General features: G+C 32.6%; 1 protein-coding gene across 1 annotated transcript; it reads right to left on the reverse strand.

Annotated features, from left to right (window-relative positions):
- Positions 1–2,780: 2,780 nt before the first annotated feature.
- Positions 2,781–10,944, reverse strand: LOC127723884 (uncharacterized). The gene is made up of 3 exons (XM_052230600.1): positions 10,614–10,944; positions 7,816–8,979; positions 2,781–2,809 (listed from the first exon to the last, which is right to left on the reverse strand). Exons 1-3 carry the CDS (start codon positions 10,942–10,944, stop codon positions 2,781–2,783), a joined length of 1,524 nt encoding a protein of 507 aa, XP_052086560.1.
- Positions 10,945–14,984: the final 4,040 nt, after the last annotated feature.

Here is a 14,984-nt window from a genome sequence, read left to right on the forward strand (position 1 = left end):
AGCAGAGTGATACAGGCAATGAGACGACCGATAACGATTGAAATTGATACTGCATTAATTGTGCGGTCACCATAACAAATTGGTTGACCGATTCGATTAGTTGGGGTCTTATTTCACTAGCGACAAGATTGTTTTAGCATAAAAGTATTAACAAAATTACGGAACTCCAAAGAAAATTGGAAAAGGGCGAAGTCCATAGAACTGACAAAATCAAACATTCAACTATATCAACCAACGGAACGAACGGAAAACAACTGCCATGTTTCTGACTTGGCACATGCATTTTTGAGGAAAATGATGAGTTATACATAAATATTTTTATAGCTAGCCAAAAGTCGTCTGATCTGCAATTGTGCCGATTGTGTCCTATCTGTGATTGCATTATTTTGGTCAAATTTATATTGGTACCGCAGGAAATCTAATGGGTTGCGAAGCGACTCATCCCGCCTCGCAGAGGCCGTTATTTGGCAGGGGGAGGGGGGCGCTCAAGGTTCCCAAGATATTTTGGATGAATGGTGCAAAATCCTGCATTATGACCGTCTCCTGACACATAAATTTCATTCCTGAAAACCCTATTTTTATGAGCAACATTTTGACTTATGCAGTGGCGGATCCGGGGGGGGGGGGGGGGGGGATGGGGGACGGGTTCCGGGGGTGAACCCCCTTATTTGACGATCAATGCTTTTGAATGAGGACATATGGTATGAACTCTCCTTTATCCTGGGTTGGAACCCCTTTTTAAATATGGCTGGATCCGCCCCGAAAATATAGAAAAAAGAATTTGAAATGTGAAATGTGTCAAAAAAGACAAGAATCCAACTGGATAGAAAAAGTGGAATATCTTAGCTAAAATTAATACTTTCACTTTGTTTCGGACACCTTACTAGGGTTCTATGCGTGCTCCTCCTTGGAAATTTTTAGAAAGAAAAATGGGTGCAATTCTGAATACCGGTTGCGGGAAATTAAGAACATTATTTTAGACTATCAAATCTTCACTAAACGTAGTCAGGGGGTAAATGGAACTATGTCCAGAACGTTGAACAGATTATCAAAATTCCTTGTACAAAGACCAAGAAATAGATGACCTGCGGAATTTCTCATACAATATCAAGTTTGGGTAAGACAAACATTGACAAATGAGGAAATCTGTGACACTGCGAACAAATCTATTTTCATTGTGAATATAGTCACACTGCCATAACGACAAATGAGTTCATGATAACAATGTTAGAATTTTTGAAGCAATGACTTGAAATATAGTAGCAACATAATGTTCAATGTTCAAACAAATTAAAATAAACGAAGTTAGAACATTTTCAGCTGATCCAGAGAGAGACGTCTTAAATTCACCATAATTTCTAAAGGCATCGTGATTAGTGTAGAAACTTGCATTCGCATAAAGTTCAACTGCTCACGCAAATCGTAAATCTCAGGCTAATGTTTTTATTATCTACATAAAAAAACAAAAAACAAAAATAAATAAATAGAAATGTGCATAAAGGTAAGTTTTTATTAAATACAAAAAAAGATATTTCAGGAAAACAAGCTGGTTATGGGAAAGAAATGCAAAGAATTGGATGCGTTGTGAGAATATAATGGAATAACATTTTCCAATAGCGTTAAACGGGGTTGTAACTCGTATTAGGACAGCCCTGGCTTCAGCAACTCATTTTTCTATTTTTGTTGTCAGCGACAAAAAAAAAAAAAAAAAAAAAAAATCTAAACTAAAAATGAGTCACTGCGGCCAGGGCTGGTCTATCATTATGCACTTTTCTTTCTAAGGATCAGACAAAGGGTGGCACATCGACTATTGTGACTGCTGGATTAATATTCACAGCGTATATTCGTAACGCTTGCTTTCAGATTTTAGCGTCACGGAACGCTTTCTTTCAGCTTGTTTTTTTCGCTATCACACAGTAGATTGTAAATTTGGAGAGGATGAATCTCCGATATCATGGCAAATAATATACATCCAAGTGCCTCCCGGAGTTTTTGCATATTTGGTCTTTTACTTTTTTTTTTATAAAATTTACTTTACAAAGCGTGTAAAAATGTATTTAAAGTTTCACACTTTTTGTTAATGACGAAAAATTCGTAAATTCCCAATCATAAGAGTGTTAAATTACAAGAGAAAATTACTCGCATTCTGTTTTTCGTATGTTTTGTTCAAAATGAAACTTTCTTTGCGAAAACTCTTTAAACAGCGGAGTTGATGACTGCTTGAGTGCTTATATTCAAGCATTGATTTAACCGTTAAATTTGACATTTTCCGACCGATTTATAGTGTCAAGAAATGTGTGTTTGGTGTTGTTTAAGTCGGTTTGTATTTCCATCGTACTGGTGACTAGAAGCAGAATGATGTGAAGTTTAACCATAAACATAAACATACTTATGAATAATTACCTGTAATACACAGGAAGCTGCATTATACAGGCAGTTGACATCGCCCTTCGTCTCCACAGCTAAAAATCGTTGATTTGTCTCTATCGCGGGAAGGTGGGCGGTTATTAAGATTTGAGACAACTCATCTATTGTATTTTCATGATTACTGTAACTGTGTGGTGGGTGTAAAGTGACTGACACTATTTGTGTTGCAAATAATTGCCTCACAACGTTTATTTCTCCGTCTGAAATTGCTAAATTTAGTTCTTCCATGCCACTGAGTCATAGTTTTCATACATAAAAAGTAATTTAACTGAATGATGTTCTGAAATCTATATGATTATACCAGAACAATTGTAGAAGGCCCTAGAGGATGCTATTGATTGTGCTAAGACTGTTCATGACCATGATCTATCAAAATCTTTTGCTAGATTAGATTAATATTGTTATAAGTAAAATCATGTTGTATTTTGATTAGTACCGGGTTATGTTTGATAACTCGTATAACGTATACCGTATATAACAGTTATACTAGTTAACGAACCTGTCCCGGTATTAATGAATGTTTGCCGTATATTGCTTATTACTCATTAATGGGATTTTCTATCTTTGTTATTTCCTGTAAAAACCTTGTTTTCTGTGTTCCTGTGCAAAAACCTTGTTTTTTTAAAATATTTTTTATAAAAATTTTAGGTACGGCATGCCGTACCAAGAAAAAATACTGATACGGCTGCTGCCGTACCTGCCGTACCGGCCGCTACGCCCCTGAATTAACAAAGTATTGCTCTATTTGGAGTTCATGCAATTCCCTCAGTCTTTGTTTGTTACCCAGATATATCTCTTTTAGATCCATTTACAATATGTGTACCCTGGTAGACTTTTGTTCATGTTGTTGCTTTGGTATTTATATATGTTTTACGCCGGATCGACGTTTCTTTAACACAAGGCTAATCAGAGGAACAGTTGACAGCAACTCTAATTAGTTAATTGAAGAGCATTAGAACCGCCTCCCTCCTCCAACAAAAAACAACAAAGGCAATTAAAGTAAAATACTTCATGCTTTTGTATAGATGTAAAAGAGAGGCGAAAGATACCAAAGGGACATTTAAACTCATAAGTCGAAAATAAACTGACATGGCTAAAAAAAAGACCTACAGACAAACAATAGTACACAAAACACAACATATACAATTAAACACTGAACAAAACGAATCCCACCAAAAACAAGGGGCGAACTCAAGTGCTCCGGAAGGGTTAGCAGGTCCTGCTCTCTATGTGACACCCGTCGTGTTGCTTATGTGAGTATAAACCTGGTAGTAAGTCTAAATAGGTAGGTCATGTAATTCTTTTTATATTTGTTTATGTATGATTTTCCTGAGTTCATATTCAAACATTGACTGCAATCTATGTGTTTTTTCAATGCCGTTTCCAATAATTGATTAAACTACATATTTCAACAGAAATAAGAAGATGTGGTATGCGTGCCACTGAGACAACTCTCCATCCAAGTCACAATGTGTAAAACATAAACCATTATAGATCAAAGTACGGAACCTTGGCTCACACCGAACAGCAAGCTATAAAGGGCCCAAAAATGACTAGTGTAGAACAATTCAAACAGGAAAACCAACGGTCTAATCTATAAAAAAAAACGAGAAGCGAGAAATACTTATAAACCACATCAACAAACGACAACCACATCAGGTTCCTGACTTAGGACAGGTGCAAACAGATGCAGCGGGTTTAAACGTTTTAACAGGCTCCGACCTTCATCCTAACCTTAAACAGTAGTATAACATTACAACATAGAAAGACACACTATAAAATATCAATTGAAATGGCTTAACTCGTTCAAAAAGAAATAAGTAAAAATACACTGAACGAAAAAAATTGATCTATGACACAATATAAACACAATATGTAAAACAATGTCAAAAAGACAACTATAATCTAGGACAAAATGGCGTTAAATAAAATAACATAAACAGGAAATTTTAAATATATTATAATTTTGTTGTTAGGAATACGGAAATATTTTTTACAAAATAAATTTGTTGTTCAGAGTACGAGCACAGAAGTAAAAATTTATCGTTATACTAAATACTTGGTAAAGGTGGTACATATAAAAAATAGTGAGACGAGATTTAACACAAAATAAGTATAACATTGAATAACACAAATGCATTACACATTGTGTCAACAGGTCTAATTAACATGAACGTACGATTTGAGAGTACTGGCAGTTACTAAAAGCTAGTTAAAAGCCAAAAACAATTAATAATAAAAAATCATGCATCAGAGACTAAAATCATTCAAAACACATCCAAGAAATTTAGTGTTTTAACGCAATGGACAGCCAAAGAAGACATGAAAGTATCGACAGGCAGTAGGATTACTAGGATTTAAGCTTATAAAAAATATGTTTAATGTTATATATAGATAAAGCAATCACTATACAGAAAATAACCGTGGATGTGTATTTAAACATCTCAAAAATAAATCGAAAAGAATACAAATATAGTGATGTTTTAATTTCTCGATGACAAAATCGATATTTGTGCCAATATAAACAATATTCAAAGATCTTATTACAACATTAATAAGATAACCTTTACAAATAAGTTTGAATAAAGGTTCAATGAGTTTACACGGATCACATAGTGATTTTTGCGCATTTAGTACAATATCACCGTAAAATTTAGAATTTGAAATGCCGTTTTTAATAAGTTTTCTACAGGTACAGCCAAATGTACTATGTATCTAAGAAAGAATTAAGTAACATCTTAAAGTAATTAATTGTAACGAAATCTTTGACTTAAAAATTTACCAGTGATGCATTGATTACGTTCGTTAAAATCTATGTCAGTAATGAATTCAATTCTTTAAATGATACCTTAAAAACAGCTAGTCTTTAATTTGTTTTAAAATAAATAAAATAAATTCTGCTAATGTTGTTTTTAAAATGCCAATTTTACAAAGACTTATGTGGAAAAAGAATAGTCATATTACTTCCATAAAAACCTCATGCGTCCGAATTGTCGTATTTTCCAACCCGCATCGGGAACGCATCAAGAAAAAAAAAAGAAAAAGCTTGATGAAGGAATACCGAGCCATAACAAGATTCATTTGATCAGAAAGGAAAATAATAGAAGAAGGGAAAATATAAGAAACAATTAAAGTAAATATAATGGTTCAGCACCAATAATCTATAACATAAGACCGTCCTTTATCATTTGTGAAGAAGACACTGGTTATTTATCAAATAGGTCTTGGTACTTTCCGATGAACACTTTGATAAAAAGGACGAGATGCTATCTGACAAAACACTGGTTCATTAATTGCTCAGGCACATATGACGTTTAACAAAGTCTGAGAATACGTAGCAGCTGCAAGTTGAGAAATGTATACTCCAAACGTGGTTGAAATTGGGATATTGCTGCTAAGATGAGGAAATTTATAATATCTAAATTGATATCGTTTTGTTTGTCATTGATTCTGGTACTGGGATCCCGCAGTAGTCAAATGCAATGTACAAAAAGTATATGTTTAAATAATGTTTATGTGGTTTTTTAACTAAAAATCTCTAATGGTTTGTTAATGAAAAGAATATCAATATACCTATATGTGAAATCAAATGATCCAGCTTCTTTGTTCTTCTTGTTTTTAACATGAATCAAAAGGGATGCCGACTCATAGGAAATAAAAAAAAAAAGGTCAGCAAGGAGAGGCGCACATTTAATTTCCATTTGAATGCCAACAATCTGCTGGATATGGCTACATCTAAATCAAACAAAGACGTTGTCAATGAAAAATTTCAGCATTCTGATCACTTGTTCCTCGGTGTAGCTTGTTTTATTCTAGGGTTAATTTTTAACAACACATGCCGAAATATTTTACCCTTTATATATATATAAAAAAATCTTTAAGAAGGGTTTTCAATTTTGTGGTACGGTGGTGTAAAGGGAAGTAAAATAGACGTTTTTGATAAAATTTATTTCAGAGGATGACCAAGATTAAAACAAAACCTAAACTTTATCAAGCAAATCATGATAGGAAAACTTATCTCATGAATATTGTTTCATTTGAGATGTTAACACTTCATATAAAGGTGCTGGTGGAATGATGCTAAATAAAAATGGATAGTTTACAATTTGGAAGCTGAAATCATCTCTTTTGTTCGAAATGTTTGTTCTTAACCGACCCTCATTGTCAATTTACCATGGATATCGGTATTGTTGGTATACTATTTTGTAGTAAGTCAAGATATGAGGCAGCCTTAACTGTCTTTGTGTTCTTCCTTATCACCATTGTATTACAGATACAATTTTTCATAATTTAGCCATTGAAGATGTACTATTAACAAACTCAGGGCCGTATATCTATTCAGTAAATGTAGTTTCCTTTGTTTTTGTATATATTATAAAATGACTACAGTGTGGAAACGTATACATCTAGTATCAAAAATGAAGCATGTTAAGGTCATTGGTATTTATTTCAAATTTTCCATTGTTTCTTTTTATTTATAAGACAATTGTTTCATTGTAAAGTTCAAAGATACTTTAACAATACAAAGATGAAGCTTTTATTAGACGTCAAAAAGTTTTGAAATCCGTATTTCTGCTGAAGGACATATTATAAAATCACATTGCAAAGCTTCATGAAAACAATCATACGCTGCGTTCTTATCTCCTGACAATTCCATACATACTCCAAGTATTGTTAATGCATCAGATGATCTTATAAATCTGTTATGACAATCTTCTTTCACTCTTAAATGTAAATCGCGTAACGCTTGTTGTCTATTGATAATTTCACCAAGATGATTATAGCATAGAAATCTAAGACAGTGAGACATTGTTATGGGTAGTATAGCAATGCAACTGTTTTCCACCTCTAGCTGAAGTACACCTGGGATTAAAGAGGAGTTTTTCATGTAAATAACACTATCTGAAACGGCTATCTTTATCCTGTCAATAAATGTCATTGTGGAATGTACATTTTGTCTGTAACTGTTAATACGTGCTTCACGATAGGTATATTCCATATTCACCAAATCAGGTGAGCATCTTGATAGAACATAATCTATCAGTTTTAGTGTTACAGCGTACTGTCCTGTCACATAATAAAACGACGCATATAACAACCAACCCGACACAGCATCTGTCTTGAGATAGACTTGTAAATGTTTATGATAACGATTGTGTATTTTGTACATTTTATTTTTCGTGGTTGGTGGTGGCAGTAGTTGTACTGCAAATTTACTGATTCTATTGTATTCATATTTACATACATCAGCAATGAACGCGGACAATTCGGACTTACGTAAAGATTCAGTTAGTGTCAGTAGTTTATAACACTGTGAAAAGTTACTCACAACTCTATAAATACTAATTCTGAAAAATAATAAGTCTAGCATAACGAATGAAGATTCACTCTTTGTACGTAACAAAAGATAATTTCCATTGTAAGACGGGAATACATTCCTCATCAATCTATCAAGTCCGTCAACCTGTATGTTGTTCAGTACACGTAGTAGTATTTTATTGTTATCTGGCGTGATCTTCTCTAGGAACATATCTGGCGTGATCTTCTCTAGGAACATGTTGTGTTTAGGTATAAAATAATTTGGACAGAAACAGTTGTTTACCCATGACATCAATTTATTCAAGCAGAGGAAAAAACAATGAAACAATTTAGGTATTTGAAATGTGTCAATATCCACTTCCTCTGAGACCCAGAATAAAGCCGTCTTCAGAAAATATGAACACAATAAATCTTTGACATCATCATATGTGTTAACGATACGCTTTAATGTTATTTTCAGAAGACCGTAACATAAGAGTTGAGTAATATTAAAGGAATACACAAGTTGTTTTTCTGCCATAGAGAAAGACAATCTCCATAATATATTAGAATCTGGCTTATTCCTAGGCCCTATGGGTACTACCAAACATCCGTATTGTTTAATCTTGTCAATCACGGAATTAGGGGGCCATTGCCTTCGATTACGCATTGCCCATGGAGTTGCGTTGTAAGGTAAATATTTACTTCGAAGGCAGAATGCAACATCGCGAGATTGATCAGAAAATGTTAAACAAGGGCCGTGTGTTACTAGGTTCATATGCGGATGTTGTATCTTTATACCATTGAGAAATCCATTCACTGATAAATATAAACCTTTTTTAGTAAATTCAATGCTTTGAGATGTTATAGGGATAGTTCCCCCTGCGGCTATTAATCTCAGTCGAGTAAATCCTGGATGATCATTATCTGTCTCCATAACAAATATAGTTTGTTGCTTCGAGTGTTTGACATCCTGTACTTTTGTTTTGAAATATTTAGTATTCCGTACATTCCGTATGACAACTGCTTTATTGATTACTGCCATTATATCTACGTCACTTCCTCGTAAATCTAGTCCTTCTGCCAAACTTCCACTCGATATTTGTTTATCCTCATTCATCGAATTAGCGACCATATCATTTACGATAAATAATCTTTGTCTAGTACGTATATCTATTTCAGTACCAACTGTCTTTACTAAAAGTTCAAATAATTCTTTTTCCTTTAATTCATTTTCAGGCCAAGGAGAGTGTTCTACAACATGTATAAGAAAATGTATTTATTTATTGATGTATCATAAAACTGTATACTGACGTCTGTACATATAACGTAATATCCCAAGATCTGTTTCAAGTAGACGATCATTACGGCTAGAGTAACCCAACTATAGTAAATGACACATTACATCGGCCTTGTTCTTATAGACATGAAGATAAAAAAGGTATTGGCAGGTCATTTGCAGTAAATGTCACAGTTATAAAATGTAAAAGATATTTGAAACAAAAGTTTGTCTACACTAAGCATACATTGTATTAGGAAGATATGGTACAAGGTTTTTAAATGTTTGGTTTGCCTTCTCAAAGTGAAAATTTATTATGATTACAATATCTTATATAAGCAACGAATAGAAAAATGTGTAGTTAACATAGTTATGCATTCCATATACAATTATCTAAATCTGTGAAGGTTCCTGGTGTTGGTAAATTAAAATAGTCCCTTCCACCTCACCAAATTTTTAGCAATTTCATTTCAAATTTGGGGTTATTTCAACAAAGATTCAGAAAAACGTTTCGCACTCGCTAATTTGAAAGATATTCTTCATGATTGTTGAAGATTTAGCTTAAGCCCTATGACTGGATTCATAATGCATTTTACATTATTTGTGTGATTCAAAAAATATTTATGTTTAAACCGTATATGTATCAATACGTTGAAAGCATTGTCCTAATAACAAATATTACATATCTGTATATATATAACATCAATCTTTAATTGTTCAGTGTTTCTGTTATTTCGTTGTTTTCCTCTTATAGTTGATGTGTTTCCCTCGGTTTTGGTTTGTGACCCGGATTTGTTTTTGCTTAATCGATTGACGACTATTGAACAGCGGTATACTACTGTTGTCTTTATTTTACCTATTTGTACAAATATATAAATAATTATTATTTCAAGGAAGTCATTTCAACGTGTTAAACATTTTTTGTTTCTGTACAGAAGTTTTTTATATTATCAATGAGAAAATCCCATCCACTGGTCATAGATTTTGATAACACAATGAGACGTAACCCTTATTAGTTTCTTCCGAATAACAACATGACAGATATTAAAACAGCAACTGTTAAATTCCAGAGCACCATTTTGTTACCCCATTTGCAGTTATACCTATATAAGATCAAGGAATGATTTCGTTCCGAAGCACCGAAATGCTACCCTTATTTCCTGTTAGGTTTGAAATTCTCAGTCTAGTTTACTGTATAGTATTTTATGAACTTGTTTTTTTTTCTTTGTCTATCGCGTTTAAGTCATTGTGTTGTCCATGTAAAAATAGGAAGATGTGGTATTATTGCCGATAACACAACTATCCACCAGAGACCAAAGTACGAAGATGCTAGCAACAATTAACAACACCCAAAGTAAATAGCTTACTAAAAATTGCCTCGAAATGACAAAAGTAAAACAATTCAAACAAGACAACCAACGGCCTCTACAAAACAATAAACATGATAAACAAACAACAAATCTGATTAACAACAAAAAACGACAACAACTTAGTTATAAGGCTCCTGTCTTATGATGTTTGATTTTAAGTTATGCTACATCAGAATCTAGCTCAAACCTGTAGTTGTCTATTTTGTTTTCAAATGTTTAAGACATTACAAAGTATTTACCTTTATCGCAGTCTGTACAATTCTGTAAGTATTCTAGATATTCATTGGATGATTTGTCAGGATATCTAAGATTGAGGATCCATTGTTCATGTGTTTTCCTTCTTTGTAGACAATCTTTATACATTCTTTCAAATTGCCTGATTGTCAATCCGAAAACATCGTTTGAGATAAACATCCCTCCTTCTTCATATTTGTTAATTAATGGTGTGTATTTGCGCATTCCACGGTAAGGGAAATGTTTAACCATGTATTTTTCCAAGTATGTAATTTTTCTCGATCCATACACATTTTCATCGTCGTCATTTTCTTGGTTTCTGTTACTTTTGTCCATGGTGAATCTAAATATAGAAATCATAAAATACATTGAATACTAACTTTAAGTTATTAATCGGTCCATTTGAAATTTATCACCATTGTTCGAGATTTAATATTGTAAACTGTTGTTGACTTTACTTGTGTTTAGTTATTAAAAAGCTGACAATTATGAAAATGTTTTATTATTTAATAAATACTTTGACCAATAGTTGTACGGTGACAAAAGGCCTTACACTTTCAATTGATACCAAAATTTCCAAAATATTTTTCTATTTTTAAAGTGGGACTGTTTAAAAATAAGTAATTCTTTACCTCAACAGTTTGTTTAACATCTAAAAGAATTGACCACTAAGTCTATGAAAAAACTTCAATTAAAGTTTTTTATTAAGTGAAATATTTTGAGATAAATACGTTTATGTTTATCTAACCATTGTTAGAAGTTTCTTTTTATACATAAAAAAAAATGAAATTGCTTTTGAAAAATAAATAGTTGTATGAAATTGTGAAGTAGAAAATATCTTGCATGTTGGAGAAGCACCTGCCTTTGTACTTCATAACATCCGGGAACCGGTACGTTCGTTTTTGGAAATAAAAGTATGTTTGAGTGTCTGAGTAGAAAGTTGATGAACCAGGGGTATGTCAAAGAACGTCTCGTCCTTTTTCTAAAAAAGTTCGTCGGAAGATACCAAGACCTTCTTGATAAATATTCCGTATCAACTTACAACACAAATAACACACGATCGTCTTGAAGTATAGATTCTGGGTACTTACGTTGTTTATCATCTTAATAAGTTATAGTATTCTTTTATTTGTGTTCATGAATATTACTTTTACTGATTAGTCTATGTTTGGTGATATCCATTTGACGTGGCTCTGTACTTATACATCCCGTCATTGAGTTAAATTTTTGTATTCCTGTCTTTCATTTTAGCTAATGTGCTTTGTCTATATGCCTTTTTGTGTTTGTTTTTATATTGATGAAGATTATAACAAAATATTGACTGCTGTACCCCTATTTTTGACATTTTTACCTATTATGTCTGTTTGTTTTGTTCACACATCGTTGTCAATATAATGGAATTTTATGCAACTGTCATACAAGTGAGAGGTTAAGCTAGCTATAAAACCAGGTTTAACCCACAATTTTCTGCCTGTACCAAGTCATGAATATGACAGTTGTTATCCATTCGTTTGATGTGTTTGAGCTTTTGATTTTGCCATTTAATTACGGACTTTCCGTTTTGAATTTTCCTTGGAGTTGGGTATTTTTGTTATACTTTTTTTTAACTGTTAGCACAAGTCAGACTAAAGCAGTATTTTGATATCAATTGATCGTCACTTTGTTTAAAATTAAGACACATTGAACATACAATGAATGTTGCCTTGAATATTGGTATGATAAAATGGAATCTAATCAAGGTTGTTTATATATTGTGGACACAAATGAGATGGAAACGATTGAACAAAATTAAGCAGACATTTTTTTTTTAATTCTGAAGCAATTAGGAATATGTTATAAACTTGACGTCTATGAAATGGTCAAATATCAATCGATGATTACACGAAGAGATATGTTTTCTGTATAAACCTTAACAATTGTTCATTGTAGTCCTGGACATACATTCGTTGCATTTTCTGGGGTTATTTCGTGTATACTTTCAAGCAGTAGTTTAAGAAAGCTGAAACAATGAGGGAAAACAACTTCCTGATAAAATGACTGTAAAGTACTAATTGTGTTTGTTCTAAAACAGGGAAGTAGAAAGTACCTTATCAAAAGTGTTAAACACGTGACATCTGTCAATATGATAAAATATGGAAATCGAATGTTATCTGGTTAATGAAACGTCAAAACTTAACTTTATTTCTTTGTTTTAATGTATACATTTTCCAGTGGTTGTATGCTAACATTTCAAATTAATTTGGATAATTGATAAGTTTTCTGGTCATATAAGTGTTTAAATCCATCATGTTCTACATAAGGAAATGCCTGTACCAAGTCAGGAATATGACAGTTGTTTTCCATCTGTTTGATGTGTTTGATCTTTTGTTTTTGCCATTTGTTAAGGGGCTTTCCATTTTGAATTTTCCTTGCAGTTTGGTATTTTTTGTTATTTCACTTTTTATGTCCGACGATCATTCGTAGGGGAAACTTTAACATGTAAATGAAACCATTCAAAAGAGTTAATATCAAAAGATTTAGCATGATGTCTGCTCAGGCAATTTCTAGAGACCAAGGGTGAACGATTTGAACATTCCTATAGGTCACCGTAAAGCTTTTCAACAATGAGCAAAATGCTTCCTTAAAAGTACCGAAATGAGAAAACAAGTAAAGATTTAAAATAGAACCAACTGTCTGTTTATATTACATCACGAAAAACAAACATGGTAGACTGCAAACATTGATAACTACATGACTCAAGATTCCTGGATTTGGAGTAGTGACTGGGATTAACACGTACGACATTCGTATAGGGAAGATAAAACAAAACAAAAAACTTCCTGGTAAACGAATTTTCAAGTACTTGTCCAGGTCATATCTGCTATTGTTTGCTTTGAAACAATGAGATGGGTATCTACTAATTAAAAGTATAAATCACTTGTATATATGAACTTTAAAGGAAATTGAAACACAACTCAACTGACTCATACCTGAAAACATCACTCCTTTTTTATAAATACATTTATTGGTGGGCAAGTGTAATGACACAACGAATTTTGGTATTTTTTGTCTATTGATACCTGATACGTTTCTTCCTAAATATTAGCGTTTTATGTGAGACGCTTTTTTAGTATTTTTTTAACTTTAAAAGTAAACTTAACAATCCAATAACGTAAATATATAAATCGGGAGAATTGGTATGATTGCCAATGACGCAAATATCTATAGAGCAAAGTGCAACTATTTGAGCTATTATAGGTCACCATTTGGTCATCCAAAATGAGCACAACCCATATTATAGAAATAAGGAGCTCCGGAATCAAATCGTGACACAATTGGAAGAAAAAATCAATTGCTCTATTCTGATCATGCAAGTGTATAATTACAATTTAAAGTTAAGGATGTGAATTTGAGAAATGAAAGTATGACGAATGTTAAACCAGACTCTGGAATTGACAGAAACACTTATAAATGAAATGATGATTTCAAACTTCAATGTAGAGAATGTTCATGTGCACACTTTAATTGTGAATCACAGGATGGCGTCAATAAAACAGGTTCAAAATAAGTGGCATTACTATTTGATTTATGTCGCCGTAAGACTATTTTAAATTAAATTAAGCCAACATTTTGCAAAACTCGAAGTGAACCGGATATCACTAATTCTCGTGAAGATAAACCATGGTTAAACGATGAATGCAAGAGTCCTTTTACATATCATATCAGATGCCTTAATTGGTGTAGTCATAATATATGCAGTAAACACCATCTGAAAGAAATTCTAAAACATTTGGACCTCAATTTAAACAGAAATAGAAATGACAGCAAGGAAATCTGATAGAAGGCTTTAACCGACTTAATCATTAAATAATGTATAGAAAATGTTTATGCATGCATATCAGTTAACCTTAATCTACGAGGAAAGATTATTTTACCACTTTAAACTAACAACGTCTAAATTAAATTCTGAAAAAAAAACCTCAAAATTGTGATGGTTTGCTTAGCAAGTATTTTTTTTTTTATCAAATTCCAGAATTTTATATGGCCAATGTGAAAGTACACGTTTTTTTCCACTTCCAGTGCTATGTTTGCGCTACAAAGTATGATAACAAAATCATTGCTTGGAAAGCTGTTTATTGCTGTTTTGTTTATTATAAAAAGTATTTGCAACTTTTGATCGAATGAATTTATGGTATAATTGATTAGGTGTACAAGGGACATTATGTTCAGTTATTTCAGTTATTAAGTCTTTGTATTTAAATGATCAATTGTTACAGTTAATGTGTTTTATTCTTAGTTTCCTTTTCAAAAATAATGTTGGTTTAATGAAAGGGGAGTATCTCCCATTTAAGCAATCAAAGCACGTAGAGAAGATGCGGTATGATTACCTATGCAAA

This window comes from Mytilus californianus, unplaced genomic scaffold (assembly GCF_021869535.1).
Source record: "Mytilus californianus isolate M0D057914Y unplaced genomic scaffold, xbMytCali1.0.p SCAF_13, whole genome shotgun sequence".
NCBI classification, from domain to species: domain Eukaryota; kingdom Metazoa; phylum Mollusca; class Bivalvia; order Mytilida; family Mytilidae; genus Mytilus; species Mytilus californianus.

What these genes read in the sequence shown, in the direction of transcription:
- LOC127723884 (XM_052230600.1), bottom strand. Translation starts at nt 10,944, where the DNA reads ATGGACAAAAGTAACAGAAACCAAGAAAATGACGACGATGAAAATGTG. An exon ending in TTGTACAGACTGCGATAAAG is followed by an intron (nt 8,980 to 10,613) that starts GTAAATACTTTG and finishes TACATGTTGTAG; the next exon opens with AACACTCTCCTTGGCCTGAA. An exon ending in TCTTTTGTTACGTACAAAGA is followed by an intron (nt 2,810 to 7,815) that starts GTGAATCTTCAT and finishes AATCTAATCTAG; the next exon opens with CAAAAGATTTTGATAGATCA.